General features: G+C 39.2%; 2 protein-coding genes across 5 annotated transcripts; both read right to left on the bottom strand.

Annotated features, from left to right (window-relative positions):
• Positions 1 to 802: 802 nt before the first annotated feature.
• Positions 803 to 8,074, bottom strand: LY96 (lymphocyte antigen 96). Of its 2 annotated transcripts, none has more exons than XM_068186775.1 (5): positions 7,450 to 8,074; positions 6,398 to 6,487; positions 5,357 to 5,485; positions 4,443 to 4,495; positions 803 to 1,231 (listed from the first exon to the last, which is right to left on the bottom strand). In XM_068186775.1, the coding sequence occupies exons 1-5, from the start codon at positions 7,541 to 7,543 to the stop codon at positions 1,223 to 1,225; spliced, it is 375 nt and encodes a 124-aa protein (XP_068042876.1). In that variant the 5' UTR covers positions 7,544 to 8,074; the 3' UTR covers positions 803 to 1,222. The 2 variants fall into 2 exon arrangements, with proteins under 2 accessions (XP_068042876.1, XP_068042867.1); XM_068186766.1 differs by lacking the exon at positions 803 to 1,231 and adding an exon at positions 2,884 to 3,466 and having other exon boundaries at positions 7,450 to 8,067.
• Positions 8,075 to 17,306: 9,232 nt separating this feature from the next.
• Positions 17,307 to 20,764, bottom strand: TMEM70 (transmembrane protein 70). 3 transcript variants are annotated; one of them, XM_068186692.1, is made up of 3 exons: positions 20,732 to 20,764; positions 19,061 to 19,172; positions 17,307 to 17,981 (listed from the first exon to the last, which is right to left on the bottom strand). In XM_068186692.1, the coding sequence occupies exons 1-3, from the start codon at positions 20,747 to 20,749 to the stop codon at positions 17,524 to 17,526; spliced, it is 588 nt and encodes a 195-aa protein (XP_068042793.1). In that variant the 5' UTR covers positions 20,750 to 20,764; the 3' UTR covers positions 17,307 to 17,523. The 3 variants fall into 3 exon arrangements, with proteins under 3 accessions (XP_068042793.1, XP_068042789.1, XP_068042792.1); XM_068186688.1 differs by lacking the exon at positions 20,732 to 20,764 and adding an exon at positions 20,221 to 20,416; XM_068186691.1 differs by lacking the exon at positions 20,732 to 20,764 and adding an exon at positions 19,394 to 19,759.
• Between the last annotated feature and the right edge of the window lie 158 nt (positions 20,765 to 20,922).

Genomic DNA, 20,922 nt, shown 5'->3' on the forward strand with positions numbered 1-20,922 from the left:
GGAGTCATTCAGCATAATGTGCTACACAGACCCTTCCAAGGCAATTGCTAGCACTTTCCACCAAGAAAAAATGTTGTGCCGAAGGGGTTAATGCTGCTATGGTTCTCTTTTGATGCCTATAAGACAGATCACAACACATCTCCTGCATCATTAAATCCAACTCCTTCTTGCTGCAGGGACCATGTAGTTTATTTGTTCCATCTGAGTGTCTGTGCTTTGTGTCATCCAAGCTAAGTGGTAATCAAGGGAATTGCTTCCCTGGACACAAGAGATGCTGTTATAATACTTGAATGACATGGAATTATTTTTGTGCATCTATCTTAAATGATGTTACCATTTCGGCCAGCAAAGGTACCTGTTATTGTGGTCAGCAAGCCTTCACTCACTTGAAATCATGAATACTTTATGGCTTTTATCAAATAAAACTATAACAACACAGCTCAAAGTGTGTAGTCTTATTGGAAACCACATTGTACAGGAACTGCTTCTTCTCATAATTACATATTTGGCAACAGAGGGTGAGGGGGTGAAAAAAAGCTCTTTTCCCATCTGCAGAAAATCCTGACAGCCTTTTAAAAACAACAGTAATAAGGGAGAGAAAAAGAGGTATTTGTGAAGGCTTTAGGTATTAATTTCACATAAATATGCCAAACACAAAACCTTCCTTGATTTACTTTTGTTTGCATGGGAGGAGGCTTTGCACATTTCACTGGAACTCCTGGCAAAATACAGGATCTCAGGGCATGTAGCTCTCACAGAATATTTTAAGAAATAAATTCTTAGTTGGTGTTTTATTTCACAGTATTCACACCATTCCAACTGTAGACAGAGGTAGAAAATGAAGAAGCAAAAAATAGATTGAAGTTTACTGGACCAATAAAGTGAAGAAAAGGGAAACATTCAGATTAGTCTTCACAGAGCCCAAGTAGCTCACTTCATCCTAAGGAAACTCCTCTTTGCTGTTGAGCCCTGAATATGGGCTCAGGGAAGTTTGGAAAGGAAACAAATGATAACTGTTGTCAGCTCTGGACAGCAGCAGAAGGAAGGAAAGAAAACTTTTTAAGAACTTTGTCCCAGGAACCAGACATGAAGAGCAAAGATCTGCCTTCAGCTCAGCCCTTCACCCTACTGTATCACAGCAATTTCAGGGTAAACTGCTTGCATGGTCTAACACTTTACAAAATCTGTATCCTCTTGTCCAGGGGAGAATGCAGTGTGGCAGTCACCAGCACTGGGATAAGTGGAAATTTGCAGTCATAGAAGGAGAAAGCTTGAGGACCCTGAAAAGTCTTTTCTTTATAAAGTGTGGCTCCTGCGCTCTGCCTTGCGGTCCTATCTGCTGGCATATACAATTACAACCCTTCAGCTGAAGATCCATGTTACAAAAGTCTTCAAGGCAAGATACTGAATGCATATATTTATCTGTAAATGTCTCTATTCAGAGACAGAAATTCTATTTATACCTTTATATGTACTGTAAATTTTCTGTAACATCCATAAAGCATTAAAACATGCTTATATAAAATAGAGCACAATAATGTCTTTGATCTCCAGGAGTGTTAATCGCTCCTACTTGTGTTACTTGCTGCTTAATAAACAAAATATTTATTCTAACACCCCAAATAAATCAGGCCAAAATAAACCTCGGGACACCTTGTCACTGAAGATGATTTTGAGACTTGTGGTTGCTGGATGATGTGAGATGTATACACAGGGACATGTTCCTTGGGTCAATAATTTGAAACAGACACTATTTGAAATAAGCAAAACAGAAGAAGAAAGGTAGGTATTGCTTGTCATGCTCTCAGGCTGCTTCTTGACTGGTATTTCAGGTAAGAAATAAATTGATCACAACTGTAGTAAATCAGCTGAGACATAAGCAGAACATGCTGCAATACTCCATCTTGGACTACTGGAATGGTCTGTGGACTGAGTGAAAGCACAGATGCTTTGCCACCATCACTTGTATGTAGCCATGGTTTCTTATCTCCAGTCATTATGCAGTTCTACTTATGTTTTTACTGACTCTTAATACTTTTGCTTTATTTAGCCAAACTACCTATGATTAAACCCAAGTTTAAAATGGAGTATCTACAAATTTAGGTGTGGGGTTTTTCCTTGAGTTTTCTGATGCCAAGTTTGAACAACATCTTTATGTGTTAAGTGAGATTAAAACTTCATTTCTCCTAATTTGCATGCTTGGTATTTAGCAGTCTAAAAGAGGTTGGTTTGTTCTGGCTTTTATTTTTTTCCAGGCATTTGGAAGCAATCTGCTAGACAGCATGAACTAGTAGCCAGCACAAAGTGCAGCTTCAATAGCATCCTGTTAGATGGGGAAAAGTCTCTGAACACACTAAGTTCACCAGCTCTGCTGTCTGGGGGCTGAGGATGCAAACAGGATAGCACTTTTCCTAAGCACCAAATCTCATACCCCACCAAAGTCTGACTGAAGATATTGGGTGCAGAGGAGCAACAGAGAAGACAGGTGGGTACTCACTGTTGTCTGCCCAAGGGGCAAAAGTTACAGGAAAACTTTAGAAATGCCTTAGAGGAATAACTGAGGAATTGATCAACCTGTTGTGTGACACCATCCTCCTGCTTCTGAAGGGCACAGCTTGTGTAGCCTCTGCCCCTCGGACTCTGAGCCAGAGCTAAAAACATTCTAAGGGATTGCAGTTGCAGCTCTGGATGGCTAAATTCAGCTGTACTGTATCAGTGTAACTGAAAACATGTTCCACGCTGGATTTTGTCCACATCAGCTACTACCACATAACAAATTATTACTCCTCTGTTTCAGCTTGGTGCAAACAGAGCAGAACAATATGAAACATCTGAAGAAACATCAGAAAATAACAGGAGAATAAAAACCATCTCTTAAATTGATTGTACAAACAACTTTTATTGTTACAAGAAAAGAAAAAACCCAAACAAACCAAAAAACATCCCCACCACCTCACAGCAGGATTCCCAAATTCAATTGCTGTGTTATTTTAAATTGAATACTGATGAACTTCTGATTCTTGCACTTCAAAACTTCTTGATTACTTTACCTCAGCCTGAAGGATCAACTTTATTGTAACTCAAGGCACAGCACTAAAATGCAAGACCAGCCTGACATCGAGTCAGGGTAATTCTGTGGATTAATCAGGATGGCTGATTCCTAGAGCTTTGGTGCACATTGGCTGAGCAACTGATTATGGCTGTGCTACAAATGAGTAAGACTATACATCATAAAGCTTCCCAGACAGCACATGATGTATTCTGCTTCAGGAAATTCAGAGTGCATATTATTTCAGAGCTTGGATTCTAGTTGCTTACAGACGTGACCTCCATGTTCTGGAATTATTTGAGAAGTTTGTTGCACTCAGAAAGTATCTTGTTTTACTATCATGGTGAAATTCAAGCATATGATCATATTATTCTCAGAATCATCAGAGAATCCTTGCACAACAACACTATAATTGCCCTAAAACAAGAAAGGAAAAAAAAAAAAAAAAAAAAAAGACAATTAGTCCACAATACTGCCTGCTCTTGTCTAAGTGGCTCTTGGAATGGTTCTGGTGATTTATGTTAGAACTGAAAAAAATAGATTCCCATCAGGGACTGTTCTCATAGTTATAGTCAGGTATACGAGTGCATAAAAATAAAACAGTATTAAACTTTCTTCTCATGGCTGGACTACTGAGGAACAGCATTTCCTGGTCTAGAAGAGTCCCATCAGGAAGTGTCAGGCCTACCATAAGCTCTTCATCGATATGAGGACAGCTCATGGCAGAGGATGTTCCTGTCCATTACTAGCTCTGGGGCTACAAGAGATGTTAGACTGTTGGAAGCCCATGAGCTCAGGGGGATGGTGGAGATTTTGGACCAGTAGGAGCTCCTTAGTGACATTTTTAGGGATTAATAGGGTTGATAAGGGTCTTGGAAAAGCTCAGACAAGTCATGAGGCAGTTGTCAGATAGAATGGCTTAACCTGAGGACTGGTGCTGCCCCTGGTTTAACAGTAGAGCACTGCTTTTACTTTTTGGATATTGTTATCCCTCTTCAAACCTTTGAAAATGGTTTCATGGAGTAGCAGCATGTGAAGAAAATGTAAAATAAAGGATGAAATGGGCAGAAGGAATATGAATGGATTTACTCAAAGAGGTAAAAGGAAAGAGAATAATTTACCAAAAAAAAAAAAAAGGAATATTTAAGGTGACGTTAACTGATTACTTTAGTCTTTTCCTTTATAAAATAAAGGAGGAATGATAGAGGACTAATAACCTTAGAACATCTAGCATTTCAGAGATGCTACCATTTTAGTGTCATCACTCCTATTATAAGAAAGTTTTCTGACATTTCCTCTTCTGTTTTCTACAGTTTGGGTGAACATCTCTCTTCAGAAAAAAATATACCTGTAAATATGTGATTTTACTATTACACAAAATGCTGAAAAGTACCTTTGGAAATGCTATTCTTGAGCCTTTAATGTCAAATGCTGATGCAAGTGTTTCTGAAAAACAGAGATAATTATAATACAAAGAGTTACTTAAACATAAAGCCATCAATCAGACTGCCTAAATAACTTCAAAGCAATATGGCATATCTCTCAGCAGCAGTTGCCAATGTCATTTACTCTTTCACTGATAAAGCCCTCATCTGGTTCTTCTCTCAGAGCTCTGACTTTTTATTGAAACCACATTAGAAAATAGACATTAACCACAGTGCTCATGCAACATCTCCTCCAGACAAATCCTACGGTGATAACTCCAGTAATTTAACTTGTAATAGTAGCTCACTTGAATGGCAGTGAAGAGACCTGATACTGATTTTTAAAGAACGGAAAACAGAGTGTATTTTGACCTCCTTACAAGTCTTTTTGGCCTTTAGTGTGACATCCTGCCTGAATTCCCTGAATCTGAGCCTGTCAGGTTAACACTTGTTAACCCCTACCAAAGGATTGACTCTTCTCCACTGAAAAAAAAAAAAAATCATTTGTAGGTGTATAAAATCTCTTAAAAAACCCATCCAGACATATAGCTAAACAAATTTTGTTCTGGATATTAGCAATGCCCACAGTGCCTCTCAAGTTTCCTGTTCAGTCAAGTCAAATGCAATCTTTCCATGTCATTTTAGAGATGTTCACAATAAGTGTCATAATCAGATGAAGAATATTCGTAATCCTCATCTATGGAAATGGAAACTGCAGTACAAGGATGTTAAAATAAAGAATTTGGATATTTTCTACTTCAGTGGGGTTCTGGCACTGGAGAATTGCCTGCTTTGAGGTCTGCTGCCTGCCAAGCAAGGTCTAGATTGTGGAGATAAAAATCTGTTTGCATGGGTTGATTGCACCATGTATTTTCACACCAACCTCCTTTCAGCGTTCCACACACTGAGTATTCATCGTCAGCTCCGCTGCAGAGGAGTTCTTTCCAGAGGAGCGCTTTGGCACCATCGTACCAGACATTGAATACAATCTTCAAAAAGTGGATGTCACTTCCTAATTAAAACATTGCAAGTAAGAAAATGGTAACTGGTGGGGAGGAAAACCATATATGGAGACGTGCTGTGTAGAAAAAAACTAGATTTTGCCAAAATACTTGGCAAAATACAAATACTTGTGTATTTGTAAGACTCCCCCAAAACTAAAAAGGCATATGTCTTGAAAACTGCTGCTTCCAGAAAAAAAAAAAAAAAAAAGCTATTGTTGTTTTTAACAAGAAAAAAAAAATTAGTCTTAAAAAATATTTGAGAGAACAATTTCAAAGTAAGTTTTAATTTCTTCAGTAAAGAAAACAGAGTTCATTCAGCTCCACAGCTAACCTAAACACTGTGCTCAAATTAAGACCTTAGTTTTAAGCAGGTGTTGCAACAAACTATCATGAATGCATCACAAAGATGTCTTTCTAGGGAAGCAAACCTAGTGCAGAAGGGGAAGTTTATGATACAGCCAGATCCTAAATATTTCACAACTGAGCTGGCTTAAAGCTGGGCTTAAAGATCGCAGTTAGGTTTGCACACAAAATCCAGTACCATTTCCAGCTTCTGGAACATACATATTCTCCGTAGAAGTCCTGCCACAGTTCGACGGCCTGATAATGCTCTCCCTCCTTTAAAAGACTTGGATCTTCTCCAGGCCAGAAGACCAAAATGCACATACACCTAAACTGTCACAGATTTGTATGTATAGTGACAGTCTGCGTGCAGGGCTCTGGTAACTGCTCCAAGTAAAACTCAAACACATTTTCTCAAATCATCATTTCTGTCCATGCCTATAGTTTATCCGCTCCATTTTTAACCCCAGAAACCAATTTCCTAAATCAATTGGCATTTAGGATGAAGTGTCAGTTTTTCAGTTGTACTTTATTTTCAGCATTTCCAGAATATAATTGTCTAGTTAAGAGAGACTCACTTGGAATCCAGGTAAGAGCAGCCTTCCAGACAGGTTTCTTTCTCATGCTGCAAGGCGTCAGATTAAACATGAAAGCATGAGCTGTAGAATCTACAGAAAAAAAGCATTTCACATTGATAGTGTGAATAGGCTTCTCCATAAAAATAATAACAATATACAGTTATACACAGAAAAACCACATATATATTTTAAAATGTATTTTAGTTACATACTATAAAATTATTTGATATATGTGTTAAATATTAAATATGTTTTAAATTATATTAATAGTTATTTTTACATTCAGAGGGCAAAACCAGTATCATATTTCTTTAAGTAAAAAGAAGTCAATTTTTGGTTGATGATATTTTGCACACAAAAAACAGAGACAAAAGTACCTTTATTTCTCTTTTCAAGATATACAAATTTTTTATTAGCACGAAACCAGCATGGTCTTCTACTGAAAATATCCCTACTTATGCTAATCAAGCTGACAAGAGCTAAAAATATTTTTAATGCACCAGCATATTTTCCAGGTAATGTAAATGAACCTTTGAGTATATTTACTCTGTGACTGACCCACCTTGTATTTTTAAAATACAAAAAATATCAGTCCATAACACAGACAGGGCAAGAAGGGACACACCATGCTGTTTCAGAACCTGACTGGTACTACAGCGTGACAGAATAAAGCATACCCTCTTTTTTTCCACATACTTCAAGCTTTTCTTTGTGTAACATACTGGTTAACTCAATAGGTATAATTTATACAACAGAGTACTTGCAAAACGAGTTTAAATCCATTATCTTCTAATATTTCCTGAACAAAAACATGCCTACTTTATGTGAGAATAAAATTCTCTCTCTCCTAGATGCTGGAACCAACATTGTGGTAAATATTTATGACTATGAAGTGAAATTCTTATAATAGGGTGATTAATAACAGAAATATACTTATTTTTTATTTTTCTGTATTCCTCAAAGAAACAAATTTGAAAGAAAATTCACAATCCCTCAGACTACAGTAATTATCCTGCAAATTTAACAAAAGGATTACCTATTTTTTTACTTACCACAAAAAGTATATGACATTTCAAGATCTGATGATGTACAAATTAATTCACTGACTCCGGGGGTGAATAAAATGAATAAAAGAAGTCCAAACATAGTTTTTTTTTTGCTCAGTATTCGATGGTATAAAACTTCATTTGGGAGAAAGAGGAAGAAAATTCAGCACAGTCATCCGTCAGTCACGTGTCTTCGGGGAAAGTTCTGTTATTTATCAAATTCTCTGCAATCTTTGTTAATCCTACTGCAGCACTGTCAGTTATCATTACGCTAAATTTTGTTAAGAAAAAGAATTCCTGCTTTTGTTGTTACATTTTCCCCAGACAAAGCAGTTCAAACCAAGAGTGAAAAATTAAAGAGAAAACTGTGTGAAATGGGGAAGTGAAATGACATGACTACCAGAAGCACATAATGAGCAAGTTTAGTTGACTCATCAGGTGTAAGATTTTTAAAGGCATAATTTCGAACACAGAGTTTCCTGCACATATTAAAGAAGAGAAAAATCCACAACTGATCAAAACCAAGTCCATTCTTTTATTTTTATGGTAGTTAGTACCTCTCACTGGTTATCATAATAAATTTCTTACACAGCTCACCATGCTTTAAGAATACACCAGAAATCTGGAGGAATGTAATTAGATGATATATTTCAAATGCAGCTGAATGCAACCATCTGATATTATTGAGTAGAGTCACTCATGTCCTGCATGATGCCAGATACCACCTTCAAAGATGTATCTATCACAATTACACTTCTTAGTGGGAACAAACTCAAAAATCAATAACATTACAGCTGGTAATTCTCATATCTGACTCCCAGAGTCTCTCTGCCACCTTCTCCCAAACTGTTCCCCACAGTGTCTGCTGGAGAAGCAGCACTGCATCGTTTGCCCAGAGCATAGAGCCTTGCACATAGGCCTGGAGTCAGGGGGACACCAAACATGAGTCAATTACTGGCAAAGGCTGTCCAGTTTTGACTGGAATGTTTCTGTAAGAACACAGAATCTATCTGTCACAGCTGAAGGTAGCTTACAACCTGATTTTATCCTGCAATGCTGAAAACACTCCAGGTCACAGAACTTTATACTCAAGTTTGAAATACCAAAACAAAAACCTCTTAAAGCACTTTTGGTATTAGATACACACCATTATTTCTGTCTGTTAGTGAATTACACAAAGAATAACATATTTGCCTGTGTTGGCTATATCAATCCTGTGGACTAAACAGGATCAGCTCTTACTGCACAAACCCAGCAGTACTAAGCAGCGAATCCCAGCTAGTCCCAACTACAGGAACAGATCAAATTAAGCCTAATAACTCATTCAAGAGAGCAGAAGCCCCTCTAACTGACAGGAAACACAACTAAATATTTTCTCTCAGTATAATAAAATATGGAAATCTACTGAATTTAATGGAAGAATGACTTATAGAAATTAAGCAAATAATTTTCTCACAAGTTACCTTTTTGGTTTGTGTATATATCTGCTGACTTCTCTTAGATCAGAAACTGTATTTATTTTTTAAGAAAAAGAAGCAATACATAATATAGAGAGGTATTTGAGTTTGATTCCTGTTTAGCAGGAATCTCAATAAAAATTACAATAAATATAACAATCAATTGTTCTGACTCTTTCCACTCCCCATCACAATGCCTAAAAGTTTTTATTCTCACAAATTCTATGCATGCCAGGGTAATATTTTACACATTATAAAGGTAAAGTAGCTAAATATTAAGAAATTGATTTTCAGAAGTCTGAACATGTAACACAAAAGATAATTTAGGAATAATGATGTGCATGAAAACCATGAATGAGTGTGCTCAGAGATGGGGGTAATTCCTAGATTACTTAAGGAAGGTGAAAATTGAATTAAAGGTGCCTGAAAGCACCATTTAATGAACATGCAATAATTCAGAAAATAAGATAAAAATTTGAAAATTTAATGCAGCTATTAAAGCTATTGATTTGGAAATACTGAAGCTATTAGCTTCAGTAATTCTAAATCCTTCTATAGACCACAAGAAAAGTCCCACTGGCCTGATAGAGTTCAAAATTTTAAGATATTTTCAGTATTTGGCTTTTAAGTGTGAATTCAAAATTATATAACTTTCCTGACAGATCTCCAGAGTACATACACCACACACAGATTTTTGCTGTTGTTTAACAAGGATGCTATAAAACATATAAGCTCTTTGTGATCATAGCAATAACACAGATCTGTTTCAAGATGGACAAATATTACTTAAAAATAGTAAGACATGCAGTGAAATTGAAATAAATCAGGGAGGCTGTAATAGCTGGAAAAAAGAAATGGAGTAGTGAGACAATCACAAAGGGGCAAAGAAGCAGCTACGAAAGAAGAGCTACCTTTTGCACATACAGCCAAAAAATATTCCTTTCAACCACAAAGCAATGACCAGTGGTGTGGAGATTAATCTGTGAGAAGCCAAGCCAGGCTCTCTGCTGAGTCTTCTATCAGTCCAACAGGTTTAGCACAAGTCCCAGGTCAGTCTGAAGCGGGCAGAGGTTGGCACTGACTGTACCCCACTGATATACAAGATTTCCCAGCTGAACGCGGGTCCCTCTGTGGCCAGACTTGGTCTGGCGTTGCTGCCCAATGTGTTGGATGGCTGATGCACTCGCAGGCAGAGTGGAAAGAGCACTGCAGATTGAAAAGATTTTACGTAAAGCTCTCTTAATATGAAAGAAGACAAACTCTCTGCTGAATTGACTTTCTACACCTGGTTCAAGCATGGGTGCTTTTTTTCAGATACTTGCTGCAGAAGAGTTATAGATGAGGAATGAGTCCCCCCTGGTGGTTTGGACAGACAGACGCATGCAGAAACCCCCTGCTCCTTCCTTATTGCACAAGTCAAGACTATTCCAATGCTTTAAAAAGTCAACGTAAGAAAGCTCAATTTAAAAGGACCTGGATGACTAAATGGGAAAACAGGAACAATAAGTACTACTGGTATCACAGCTAAAATATCCTTTATGGCCATGATTATAAAGCCCACAACCTTGACTGCTGTGTTTGGTCAAATGGTCATTAAATCAAAATAACCTAAATTATTTTTAAATACTTTCAGCAAACTCTGTTTTAGATGCTTGTGGCGTTTCATGCCAACATTGATGCTATTCATAAAAGTGACACCTTGTGGTGATCACTAACGTCCCAAACTAGTGCACTAGTGGTGTGAAGAGTCTGTTCTGTTCCTTTCAAGTCAGTATAAGGATCACTGCAGAAGATTATGAAGTCCTATACACTTTTACAAAATCCTTTTTCTTTACTATATTCTTTTTCTTATATATTCCAATCCAGAAGGAAGGCAAAAAGGAAGAAGTGGAAAGAGCTGCACAATAATGTTACTTCACTGAGGTTTTGTCAGTGAAATACTACATCTATTTTGAAATCCTTTGCAAGTAAATTCAGTAGGAACCAGCACTCATATCCAATTAACAGTACATAAATTCAAGTCTAAAGAATTTAGAACTTCATACCTATGACTTTTAATTTCATTACCTCTGAGATGTTGAGAATAGAAGTTTATTGCAAGTTTCCTCACTGATTTGTAGTTAAAATCCTTAAAATAATCCATGATACTTTTATCTTTTTTTCTCAATGCATCCAAAAAGGGCTTAACTTACTTTTGATTGCTTTTCAAAATAATCACTTTGTATTTGGATTGTTAGCTGCAGGTGAGTACGTTGACCAGATAAGCACTTATAAGTCATTAAAATTTTCCTCAAGAAAGATTTATAATATGCATGATCATAATATCCCATCACAGAAAAATAAATAACAGTATAACAGGGGAAAGTACTCCATTTCAAAGTGTTAGTCAGAATAAACAATTATATTCTAGCTTTTGGCATGTAACAAAATTTCATTTTAATGAAAAACTCTTTTAAGACATTAACCACATTTGTTAAATAAAGAAAGAGGCAATAATAATTTTCATTACAGGACCATTTGTGAGTTTTTGAAGTAGATAATTTTGCACCTGGAAGCAGATGTTTATTCCTTCTGATTCTAGGTTTAGATCTGATGCTGAAGGCACTATAACATAAAGGGGCTCTATATAAGGCATAAGACTGCATTCACAAAATAAGAATACACTCAACTATCAGCAAGAAGAATAGAAAACTGTAGACTCTTCTCAAATCCCCTCACCCTATCTTTGACAATGTTTATAGTGGAAGTAGAAAGTCATGCCCAGGGATACAATAAAGAGGTAGAGAATTAATTTCCTCTGCAGACAACTGATGAAATGCTGGAGAGTGCCACGGGAGTCAAAACCAAGAGCAGGGCACTGGCACATATCCAGTGGTGCATTGGTAGCATTTGAGTGAGAAACCAAAGAGTTTTTGAAATATAGAAAAGGTGCTGTGCATTACTCTGCATATGCTTTGTTAAATGCTGTATGAACTTTGCCTTAGTGGTTTGATTTGAATATATCACTTTAAACAACTGCAGACTATTAAAATGTAGCAAACACATACCAGGTGGTATGGTTTTCCTGTGCAAACTATTATGTTGGAAATAATTCTCTGCCTCTTGCCAGTAGCCTTATGGTTTATTGTCTCCAGGCCAAGATTAGGACTAAAACTTACAGTTGTACTCTGAACTATTCATTAAACTATTAAAATTGTCAAATAGAAGAGAAAGCAGAGGATGAAGGGATAAGAAAGGGAGGTGTCCTTTCTGAGGCTCACAGTATGCACACCAGAGCAACACTTTCCACTGCGGAATTCTAGAAAGGGAGACAGCTGGACATGTTTTGCGGCTGTTTGCTCTTGTTCTCTGCTATACCCTGCTTAAAATAGCTGCTTTCTGAGGTCTGTGTAGCTCTGGGATAATCTTATTATAGTGGATCCAACTCACAGCTAAGCACACTTGTCCCATTTCTCATGCAGGCTGCAGCAGGCTATGCTGTACATGGGGGAATGAAGAAATCCATGGTACGAGGCATGAAGAAATTTGTGGTATGGTCACAGAACTCCAGAGCAACCGAATTACAGCAGTTTACCAAGTTTCCACCCTATTAAGTTATACTGAGCAGTTGTAGTAATTCACGTGTCTGCTCTTAATTTTTACAGCACAAAGAGACTTCCATGAAGTTTCCATCACCTAAATTAAGCCCTCGCAGTTTCATGCAAAAATTTACAGATTTTCTTCGTCTTTGCCAATGTGATGACTTTGGTTTGTAATAAAGCAAGCTCCAGTCAAATTAGTTACCTTTTAATTCTAGAGAGTGTGGTTAAGAGTGTGAAGTGCCTCAGAGCTTTACATATTTCTCTTTGAAGTATCAAAAAGGGATAATTTTTTCACAAAAAATTTTACATTTCCAAGAAAAGGATGAGGGTTATGGGATAATTTAATTTAAAAAATAACTTTAAAGAATGACAAGGAGCTTTGTACTTTATAATTAAGAAGAGATAGGGACTAATGAATACTAATGTGGACAAAGCCAAAAACTTAAGAAAGGGACAGGGTCACTAGCAAGAAAATAACACATAGTCAAAGACTGAAAAGAAAAATATGCATATATCCTGACTGTTCTTCAAAGGAAAAAGAAATAAGAAAAAAACAGTCATCTATGACCTTTTGTAGAAGCTTTTAAGGCTGGAAGGGGATAGGAAGAATGTGTCTAGGAAGGAGGCTTCAGTAATTTCATACAGAATAACAGAATTAACTAGGTTGGAAAAGACCTCTGACATCACTGAGTCCAACCTATGACCAAACACCACTGTGTCAACTAGACCAGGGCATTGAGTGCCATGTCCAGCCTTTCCTTGAACACCTCCAGGGACAGTGACTCCACCACTTCCCTGGGCAACCTGTTCCAATGTCTAATCACCCTTTCTATGAAGAAATTCCACCTGATGTCCAACCTGAACCTCCCCTGGCACAGCTTGAGGACATTTCCTCTCATCCTGTTGCTGATTGCCTGGGGGATCAGCAATCCCCATGTGGCTACAGCCTCCCCTCAGAAAATGTCCCCCCGAGCCTCCTTTTCTCCAGCCTAAACAATCCCAGTTCTTTCAGGTGCTCCTCTCAGGACTTACCCTCTAGAGCCTTCACCATCTTCATTGCTCTCCTCTGGACACACTCCAGCACCTCAATGCCCTCCCTGAATTAAGGGGCCCAAAACTGAACACAGTACATGAGGTAGCCTCACCAGTGCCAAGTAAAGTGGGGCAATCACTGCCCTGGTCCTGCTGGCCACACTGTTACTGATACATATTGATACATTCCTGCTCTTCATACCAGTTTGAGTGAAACTGGGACCAGGGTAAGATGTGTCCAGATGCTATGGACAAGTGATTGGTTGGTCCTGAAAAGGCTGCTGGAGCTGTCAGTCTTCACCATAGGTGCTGCCTTGCAAATAAACAGTTTGTAAATCACTTATTTCAGAAAACTGGCCTCCTACATCAGTATTTCCTTCAGAACCTCCACATGTACAAGCACATTCTCTAGATCTCATAGTTTCTTCCATATCATATACAAGTTACCCACACCCAAATAAATATCAACAACTTCCAGGGATGAAAATGTTAGCAAGCAATAACACTTCTGCACTTAGTACTGGTTTTCACCAAGTGTATGAAACTGAAGAAAAATACACTAGAAAAAAATAGTAATTCACATAATTAAACAGACATGTTTAACATGTTAAATAGACATGTTTAACATGTTAAACAGACATGGAGCTAACAGACTTTGGGAATTACCTGGCAGTAAACTGTTTATTGAAAGACCCTCACCACAGTTGATTCTCTTGCAGGATTTGATAGTAGCAAGACGGCCTGTTCTGATTTATGCACATTTTCTACCGTAGAAAGACACCAAGGATTTCAGAGCTTTCCCACCTGGAAATGCACACAATGCACTAAAAAATATCTTAATAAAGACAGACTGCTCAGAACCCAGAGCAAAGAAGAAACAAATCCTGAAGTCTTGTTGGATTACAATTCCCTTCTTTTGATTCTAATGTGAATAACTGCTCTCAACAATTCCAGGGATCTAAACCAGTCACATATGTGGAAATATATCCAAATTCTGTGTTCATTTTTGGGCCTCTCACTACACAAAGGACATTGGGGTTTTGAGTGTGTCCAGAGAAGGGCAGTAAAGCTGGTGAAGGGTCTGGAGCACAAGTCTTATGAGGAACAAACAGCTGGGATCCCCGACACAGGAAGAATGATGTGCAGGACTCCAATGATTTCAGAAGGCGAATTAATTACTTTATTAAACTATATTATACTATATTACACTAATATAACTATCACTAACAAGAAAACCCGTGACTCTCTCCCGAGAGTCCTGACACAGCTGTGACCTAATTGGTCAATCAATCCAAAACACCATCACCAGAACCCAATCAAGCAATCACCTTGGGTAAACAATCTCCATACCACATTCCACATGGGCACAAACACAGGAGCAGCGAATGAGATCAGAATTGTTTTGATTCTCTTTTCTCTACTTCTCTTGGGAGAAATCCTGAGAAAGCTAAGTCTCTCTCTGTTCAGAGAGTATGTGAATACCACACTGTGGGAACTGGGGTTGTTCAGAATGGAGAAAAGGAGGTTCAGAAGTGATCTTATCAATCTCTACAACCTGAAAACAGGTTATAGCAAGGTGGGGATCTGTCTCTTCTCCCAAGTAGCAAGTAATAGGACAAGAGGAAAGAGCCTCAAGTTATACCAGGGGATGTTTAGCCTGGATATTAGGAAAGATTTCTTCACTGAAAGGGCTATCCTGTCAAGCTCTGGCACAGCTCCCTGGGGAAGTGGTTGAGTCACCATGCCAGAAGGTATCTAAAAATATATATAAATGTGGTACTTACAGACATGGTTTAGTGGTTGGAGTTAATGATCTTGGAGGTCCTTTCCAACCTAAATGGTCCTACAATTCCAAGTACACAGTCCAAGTGTAGCAGCAAACAAAGCAAAAGCAAGTAGAATATTGAGTATCTTCAGTAAGTCTGGTCTTCTTCTTCCTAATATAAAAGTACTATCCTATTATTTTCAAGTTGCACATTGGAAGTATTAAGTATTTTTTCTGAGACTATACCCCAGCCAGAATCATCACCTAATTTCTGGTAGAATTCTGGATTCTTTAATATTATTTTTAATCATCTGTGTGTCAGAAAGCCACCTACTAGCTTCACTTTTCATTATCAGAACACGAGCAGAATAATATTTATCTTCCACAGACAGAAATTTAGCCACTGGCATGGAGATATCTTACTCTTGCTGCTTAATTCTGAATCAGCCAAATCTCAAATTTAGAAATGAAAACTTTTTGCAGTCAGAAGGAAAATATTAGGATTTTGTTATTGCCTATGGAGTACATATATATAATTTTGGGGCCTTTCCTTTACCTTCTCCAGCAAACTCTATTTCCTGTTCTCCCCATATTTATCATTGGAAGGTCAAGTCAAGTTCATCTTTCAATGCAAGCACCAAAAGGGGTGAGTGAATGCATCAGACATGGAAAGATTTCTTTTAACTAGGTGTAAAACATCATTTCAATGAGGACAAGTAGTACAACCAGGTGATCAGAATTGCTTGTTCAATATAATTTGAACCTCACACGTTCAATATAATTTTATGAAAATTTTATTTATATATTATTGCTACCCATGGAATGATACTGGCTTAAAGAGACTTTATCACCCTTTAAAAATTATAGGTGTGCCAACACAAAAAACTGCCTCAAAAATATTGGGATGGGATGATTTGTTTTTTAATTACTAAGCAAGTACATTGAGGGCAGTCAGAAAAGCAACATTCAAAACTCTGGTTTAATATCATGTGTGGTGTCATCCTACAAAAGGAAATTGAAATAATAGTATTGGAAGACATTTAGACTTTTAAATAACAGTTTTTCAGCTACAACTTAGGAAACACCTTGAAAGTTAGCTATAATTTTTTATTTGCAGGATCAGGATGACTAGTAGCAAGCATCAGCTTTTCTTATTACAAAGGGCACTGCTAACACAAAAGGATTAATTTTAATTTTGTGGCTTTTTTTCAATTCAGTAATTTTTATGTCTCAAAATATTTAGGTCCTTCATTCTTTGAAAACAAGTACCTGTCCATTTACATGCCTTGAGCTAAAAAAATTAAATCCAACCTTTACACACTCAAGGCAGAAGAACCAGTCTAGTACCTCAAAAAGACCAGATCCCCTTTTTAAATGAGTGAAAGGTGGCTTTCTTCGCAGTGCTGAAAATCAAGAGGTGTGTTCTTTAGAGGCACAAATGCTTCCTTACCTTACATAAATGCTGACAGAATGTGTTTTAACCACTAGCTGCTAGAATTTTGTCAATTCAAATACAGCACCTCTTGTCAGTGGGATGCTCACAGAGCAAATCTTATGTCACAGTGCCCAAGAAGAGAGGCTTCTTGCTCGTCACCTTTGGGGTCAGGGTTGATTGGAGTGGGACTTTAGTTTTCCTGAGAGTACCTCTGAGTAGCTAGAACTTACTGCTCTATATATACACAGCCTCTCCATGTTCTTCTCTCCTCTGGGAGGGAGTTGTAGCAGGAATTCACAAGAATACCTGTCTGCTTTCCAGAGACTCCTCCTGGCTCCCAATGGTCTCAAAAAGGGAAGGGAAAGCCATGATCATTCCTTTTATACCATCACCAGCAGCAACAAAAAGCCTGGTATTTTTAGATTAAGTACAATTAATATTTAAGGCTTAACATCTTAACTACATACTCGATAGATAATGAATGTCTTTTGACACAGAGGTGGTGAGACTGCCACACAGCTCATGCATTTTACAGTTCTCTGGAGAGCTAACAACAACAATCAAACCAAGAATAACCAAGCAAAAGACAGGGCTAAGTATCTCCTTTTTTTACTGTATTTTATGTCATTAACTCTAAAGAAATCCTCACATTGTTTGTAATATTTTTTAAAAAGTGTCTCTTTTTATACATTCCGAAATGCATATGGAAAACTCCAGCTACTTGATACTTAAGTAAGCGTAATAGATTTTTACATTCTTTCATATACATAGTACTGCATTATGGATGATGATACTGACTTTATCTTCAAATTATTTCCTTTCATCAGCTTCCTTTACCCCCTCTAAATCCTCAAATTTAAAAAATGAGGATTTGTCATAGCCCATGAGATGGTTATAATCCTGAGGATTTGGGAAAAGAGTAGGATTAACAAGCATTGATTTCGTTTTAGCATAAAATGTTGTAAACATCTTGGTGATGTCTGGAATCTTTACATCTTTCTGATGAAAAACAGTCGCTTTTTCTGCCAAGATGGCATTGTAGGTAATGGCTGTATAGGTGTCCACTTCATCTTTATAATAGAGCCGGATCACATAACCTTTTGTAAGGAGATGCAAAGTAACCGGAGTTACAAATGTAAAAATCCCGATCAACCCATAAAAGGCAGCTTGGACAAGCAAACTTTCCACTCCAATACCACTTTTGAGCATGATGTAGGGCATCATGAACAAGTTGAATATGCTGGTGGAGTAAGAGAAAAACTTCACACCTACATGAAAGGAATCAAAGAAAATAAAGGTTAACACTAATGAGCAACATTTTCTCCATAATTACCTGTATTTTTCTACCACATAACAATGCCATTACTTGAACTGATGAAGTTACTGAAAACCTCTTCTCCTATTTTTTTTAAGTTCATGGAGAAACCATTGAAAGCTCAATCTGTCTTGTTGACGCTGTTCTGATTTGTTTGTACCTTCATGCTGGGTTTGTCAAAGCTGGCTCTATTTCTGTGATGCAGTCAGCTACTATCTGTTATGCACACATATGAAGGTTTTCTTCTGCCTTCACAGGCAGAAAAAATGATTTCTAATGAGACTTGACTCCATTCATGGACATATGTAATGGTGCTCACTGCAGAGACGGCAGACAGGGAATTTCTCTCTTCATCAACAACTAATGTTGTGCGTATTACAAAGAAGACAGCTTGCCCACCATGCATAAACCCTGAGTTACTAAATATTAACAGGTATTCCCCACCCATTTTGCATGTGGCTTGAAAGACAGTAGCCAGTGCTGTGGACCACCCACAGTCCGTAAATCACCATGAAAACCAGGAGCCCAAGAAGCTGCAACTAATAAGTATGTTAGGACACATTTTAAAGATGTGTATCAGAAAACATCCAATGGCTTTGCCTTTCACTAGGTCTTTGTAACATTCACTGGCTAAAGAAACATTTGCTAAAGTCTCATTAGAGATGGAGCACTTCATCATAATACCTGCCTGCCTGGGAAGCATTTCAGGAACACTGAAATGTGCTTCCAAGCGCACAGAATGTAAACAGCAGTAATAGGTCATCTTTGTTGCTTACTGGGTTGGATAAGCCACCCCAAGGGCCTCAAGAGAAGCCAAAGAAGGCTGAGGGGTTACAGAGATGAACAGAGCTCTCTGCACACCCAACCAGAGAAGCAGAAACCAAGCACCACCACTGTTTTATACATACGGTCCAGATTTTGGCAAACTTGGAAAGGAGAACACTCCTTTTAATGTTTCATTTTAAAGTTACTAAATACTGTTAAAACTACAACAACAAAGAAAGGCAATATAAACCATTTTGAGTCACATACCCAAAACTGCCTTTGCCAAATTTCCTTTATAAACTAATCTTCCATGTTCTGGGTGATCATGAGGGGAGGATGTGCTGAGGCTGCGAAAAGCCACTCCTTGAAAAGATGCAACCTGAAAGATGAAACCAGTACAGGGCTAAGGAACTTCAGTATTACACCTTGTATGTACCTATCCATGCATATAGACACACACATATATGTACATGTATACACTCAAAGTTTCTCCTTGCCCTGAACCCACCCCCAGCATTTCAAACTAAGGATTAAAGTTAGGTTACACTCCAAAGCATGCCAAAAACTCCAGCTAATATGTTGCCTGTTTTAATAACTTACCATGTAAGTATCCCAAATTAGCATTAAATATTTGCAACTCCATTACTGATAATTGAGGCAGCAATCAATTTACACACAGCTTTGCAGGGAGATATTTATGGCATCTGTGCTCACCACATCTCTGTCTGATCATAAAATAATAGAATGGCCTGGGTTGAACTGGGCCTTAAAGATCATCCAGTTCCAACAGCCCTGTTGTGGGCAGGGACACCTTCCACTATACCAGTTTGCTCCAAGCTCCATCCAGACCAGCCTTAAGCACCTTGAGGGTTGGGGCTTCCACAGCTTCTCCGGGCAACCTATTCCCATTCCTCATCACCCTCACGGAAAAGAAATTTTTTTCCTAATATCTTAGATTAGCTAAATAACTTCCTTTAAATTAGCTCTCAGTTTTAATCCATTCCCCACTGTCCTGGCACTTCATGCCTTTGTAAAAAGATCCTTTTCCCAACACGACTTTCTTGTAGGCTCCCTTCAGGTACTGAAGGCCACAATCAGGTCATCCCAAAGCCTTCTCTTCTCCAGGCTGAACAAACTCAATTCCCCCAGTCTTTCACCGTAGGAGAGGCGCTACATGCCTCCAGTCATTTTGGTGGCCTCCTCTGGACTCGCTCCAGCAGGTCGATGGGGGCCCCCGAGCTGGACAAACACTCCAGGTGGGGTGTCACCTGAGCGTACCAGAGGAGGTACGCCCCGAGGAGCACCTCGCTTTCCTTCTCAAAATCCCCTAAGGGAAAACCGCCAATCCCAGGGCCGCCGCCCTTTCCCCGGGGGGCGGGAACGCTCCCCCCGCTCCCACAGCCCCACAGCCCCCCACACCACAGAACCTGTTGGGGCCTCGCAGCGGCAGCGGCCCGGTGGCGGCAGGCGGGCTGCGCGGCGCCCCGCAGCCATGCGGAGGCGGGGGCGGGGGCGGGGGCGCGGCGGGAGGCGGCGGAGGCGGCCCGGAGCAGCAGCAGCGGGAGCATGGCGGGGCCGCGGCCGCACCGGGGACACGGCGGGCGGTGCCACACCGACAGCCCCCGGCGCGCCGCCGCCACGCCGCGCTTTGGTTCCGCCCGTAGGAAGGCTCCGGCCGGCTCCGCGGCGCCCCCGTCAGCATCTCCCGGACGCCGCTCAGCCGCGGAACGCCAGAATCCGTGGGGCTGGAAAACACCTCCGAGGGCATCGAGTCCAACCTGCGGCCAACACCACCTCGTCAGTTAGACCACGGCATAAACTGCCACATCAAACCATCCCTTAAACACCCCGCAGAGATGGTGACTCCACCACCTCTCTGGGCAGTCCGTTCCAATGTCTAACATTCTCTCTGTGAAGAAATTCCTCCTGGTGCCCAACCTGAGCCTTCCCTGGCATAACTTGAGGCCATTGCTTCGTGTCGTCTCGGCAGCTGCCTGGGAGAAGAGGCTGACCCCACCTATGACTCTCCTTTCAGATAGTTGTAGAGAGCCATAAGGTTTTCACTGAGCCTTCTCCAGGCTAAATTGCCTCAGCTTCCTCAGGTGCTCCTCATAAAACTCATGCGCCAG

The sequence above is a fragment of the Anomalospiza imberbis genome, chromosome 1, assembly GCF_031753505.1.
Source record: "Anomalospiza imberbis isolate Cuckoo-Finch-1a 21T00152 chromosome 1, ASM3175350v1, whole genome shotgun sequence".
Lineage (NCBI taxonomy): Eukaryota > Metazoa > Chordata > Aves > Passeriformes > Viduidae > Anomalospiza > Anomalospiza imberbis.

What these genes read in the sequence shown, in the direction of transcription:
- LY96 (XM_068186766.1), bottom strand. Translation starts at nt 7,543, where the DNA reads ATGTTTGGACTTCTTTTATTCATTTTATTCACCCCCGGAGTCAGTGAA. An exon ending in AATGTCATATACTTTTTGTG is followed by an intron (nt 6,488 to 7,449) that starts GTAAGTAAAAAA and finishes TTTTTTCTGTAG; the next exon opens with ATTCTACAGCTCATGCTTTC. An exon ending in CAAGAATAGCATTTCCAAAG is followed by an intron (nt 3,467 to 4,442) that starts GTACTTTTCAGC and finishes TTCTTGTTTTAG; the next exon opens with GGCAATTATAGTGTTGTTGT.
- TMEM70 (XM_068186688.1), bottom strand. Translation starts at nt 20,361, where the DNA reads ATGCTCCCGCTGCTGCTGCTCCGGGCCGCCTCCGCCGCCTCCCGCCGC. An exon ending in CCGCTGCGAGGCCCCAACAG is followed by an intron (nt 19,173 to 20,220) that starts GTTCTGTGGTGT and finishes TTCATCTTTCAG; the next exon opens with GTTGCATCTTTTCAAGGAGT. An exon ending in TTTGGCAAAGGCAGTTTTGG is followed by an intron (nt 17,982 to 19,060) that starts GTATGTGACTCA and finishes CCTTTCATGTAG; the next exon opens with GTGTGAAGTTTTTCTCTTAC.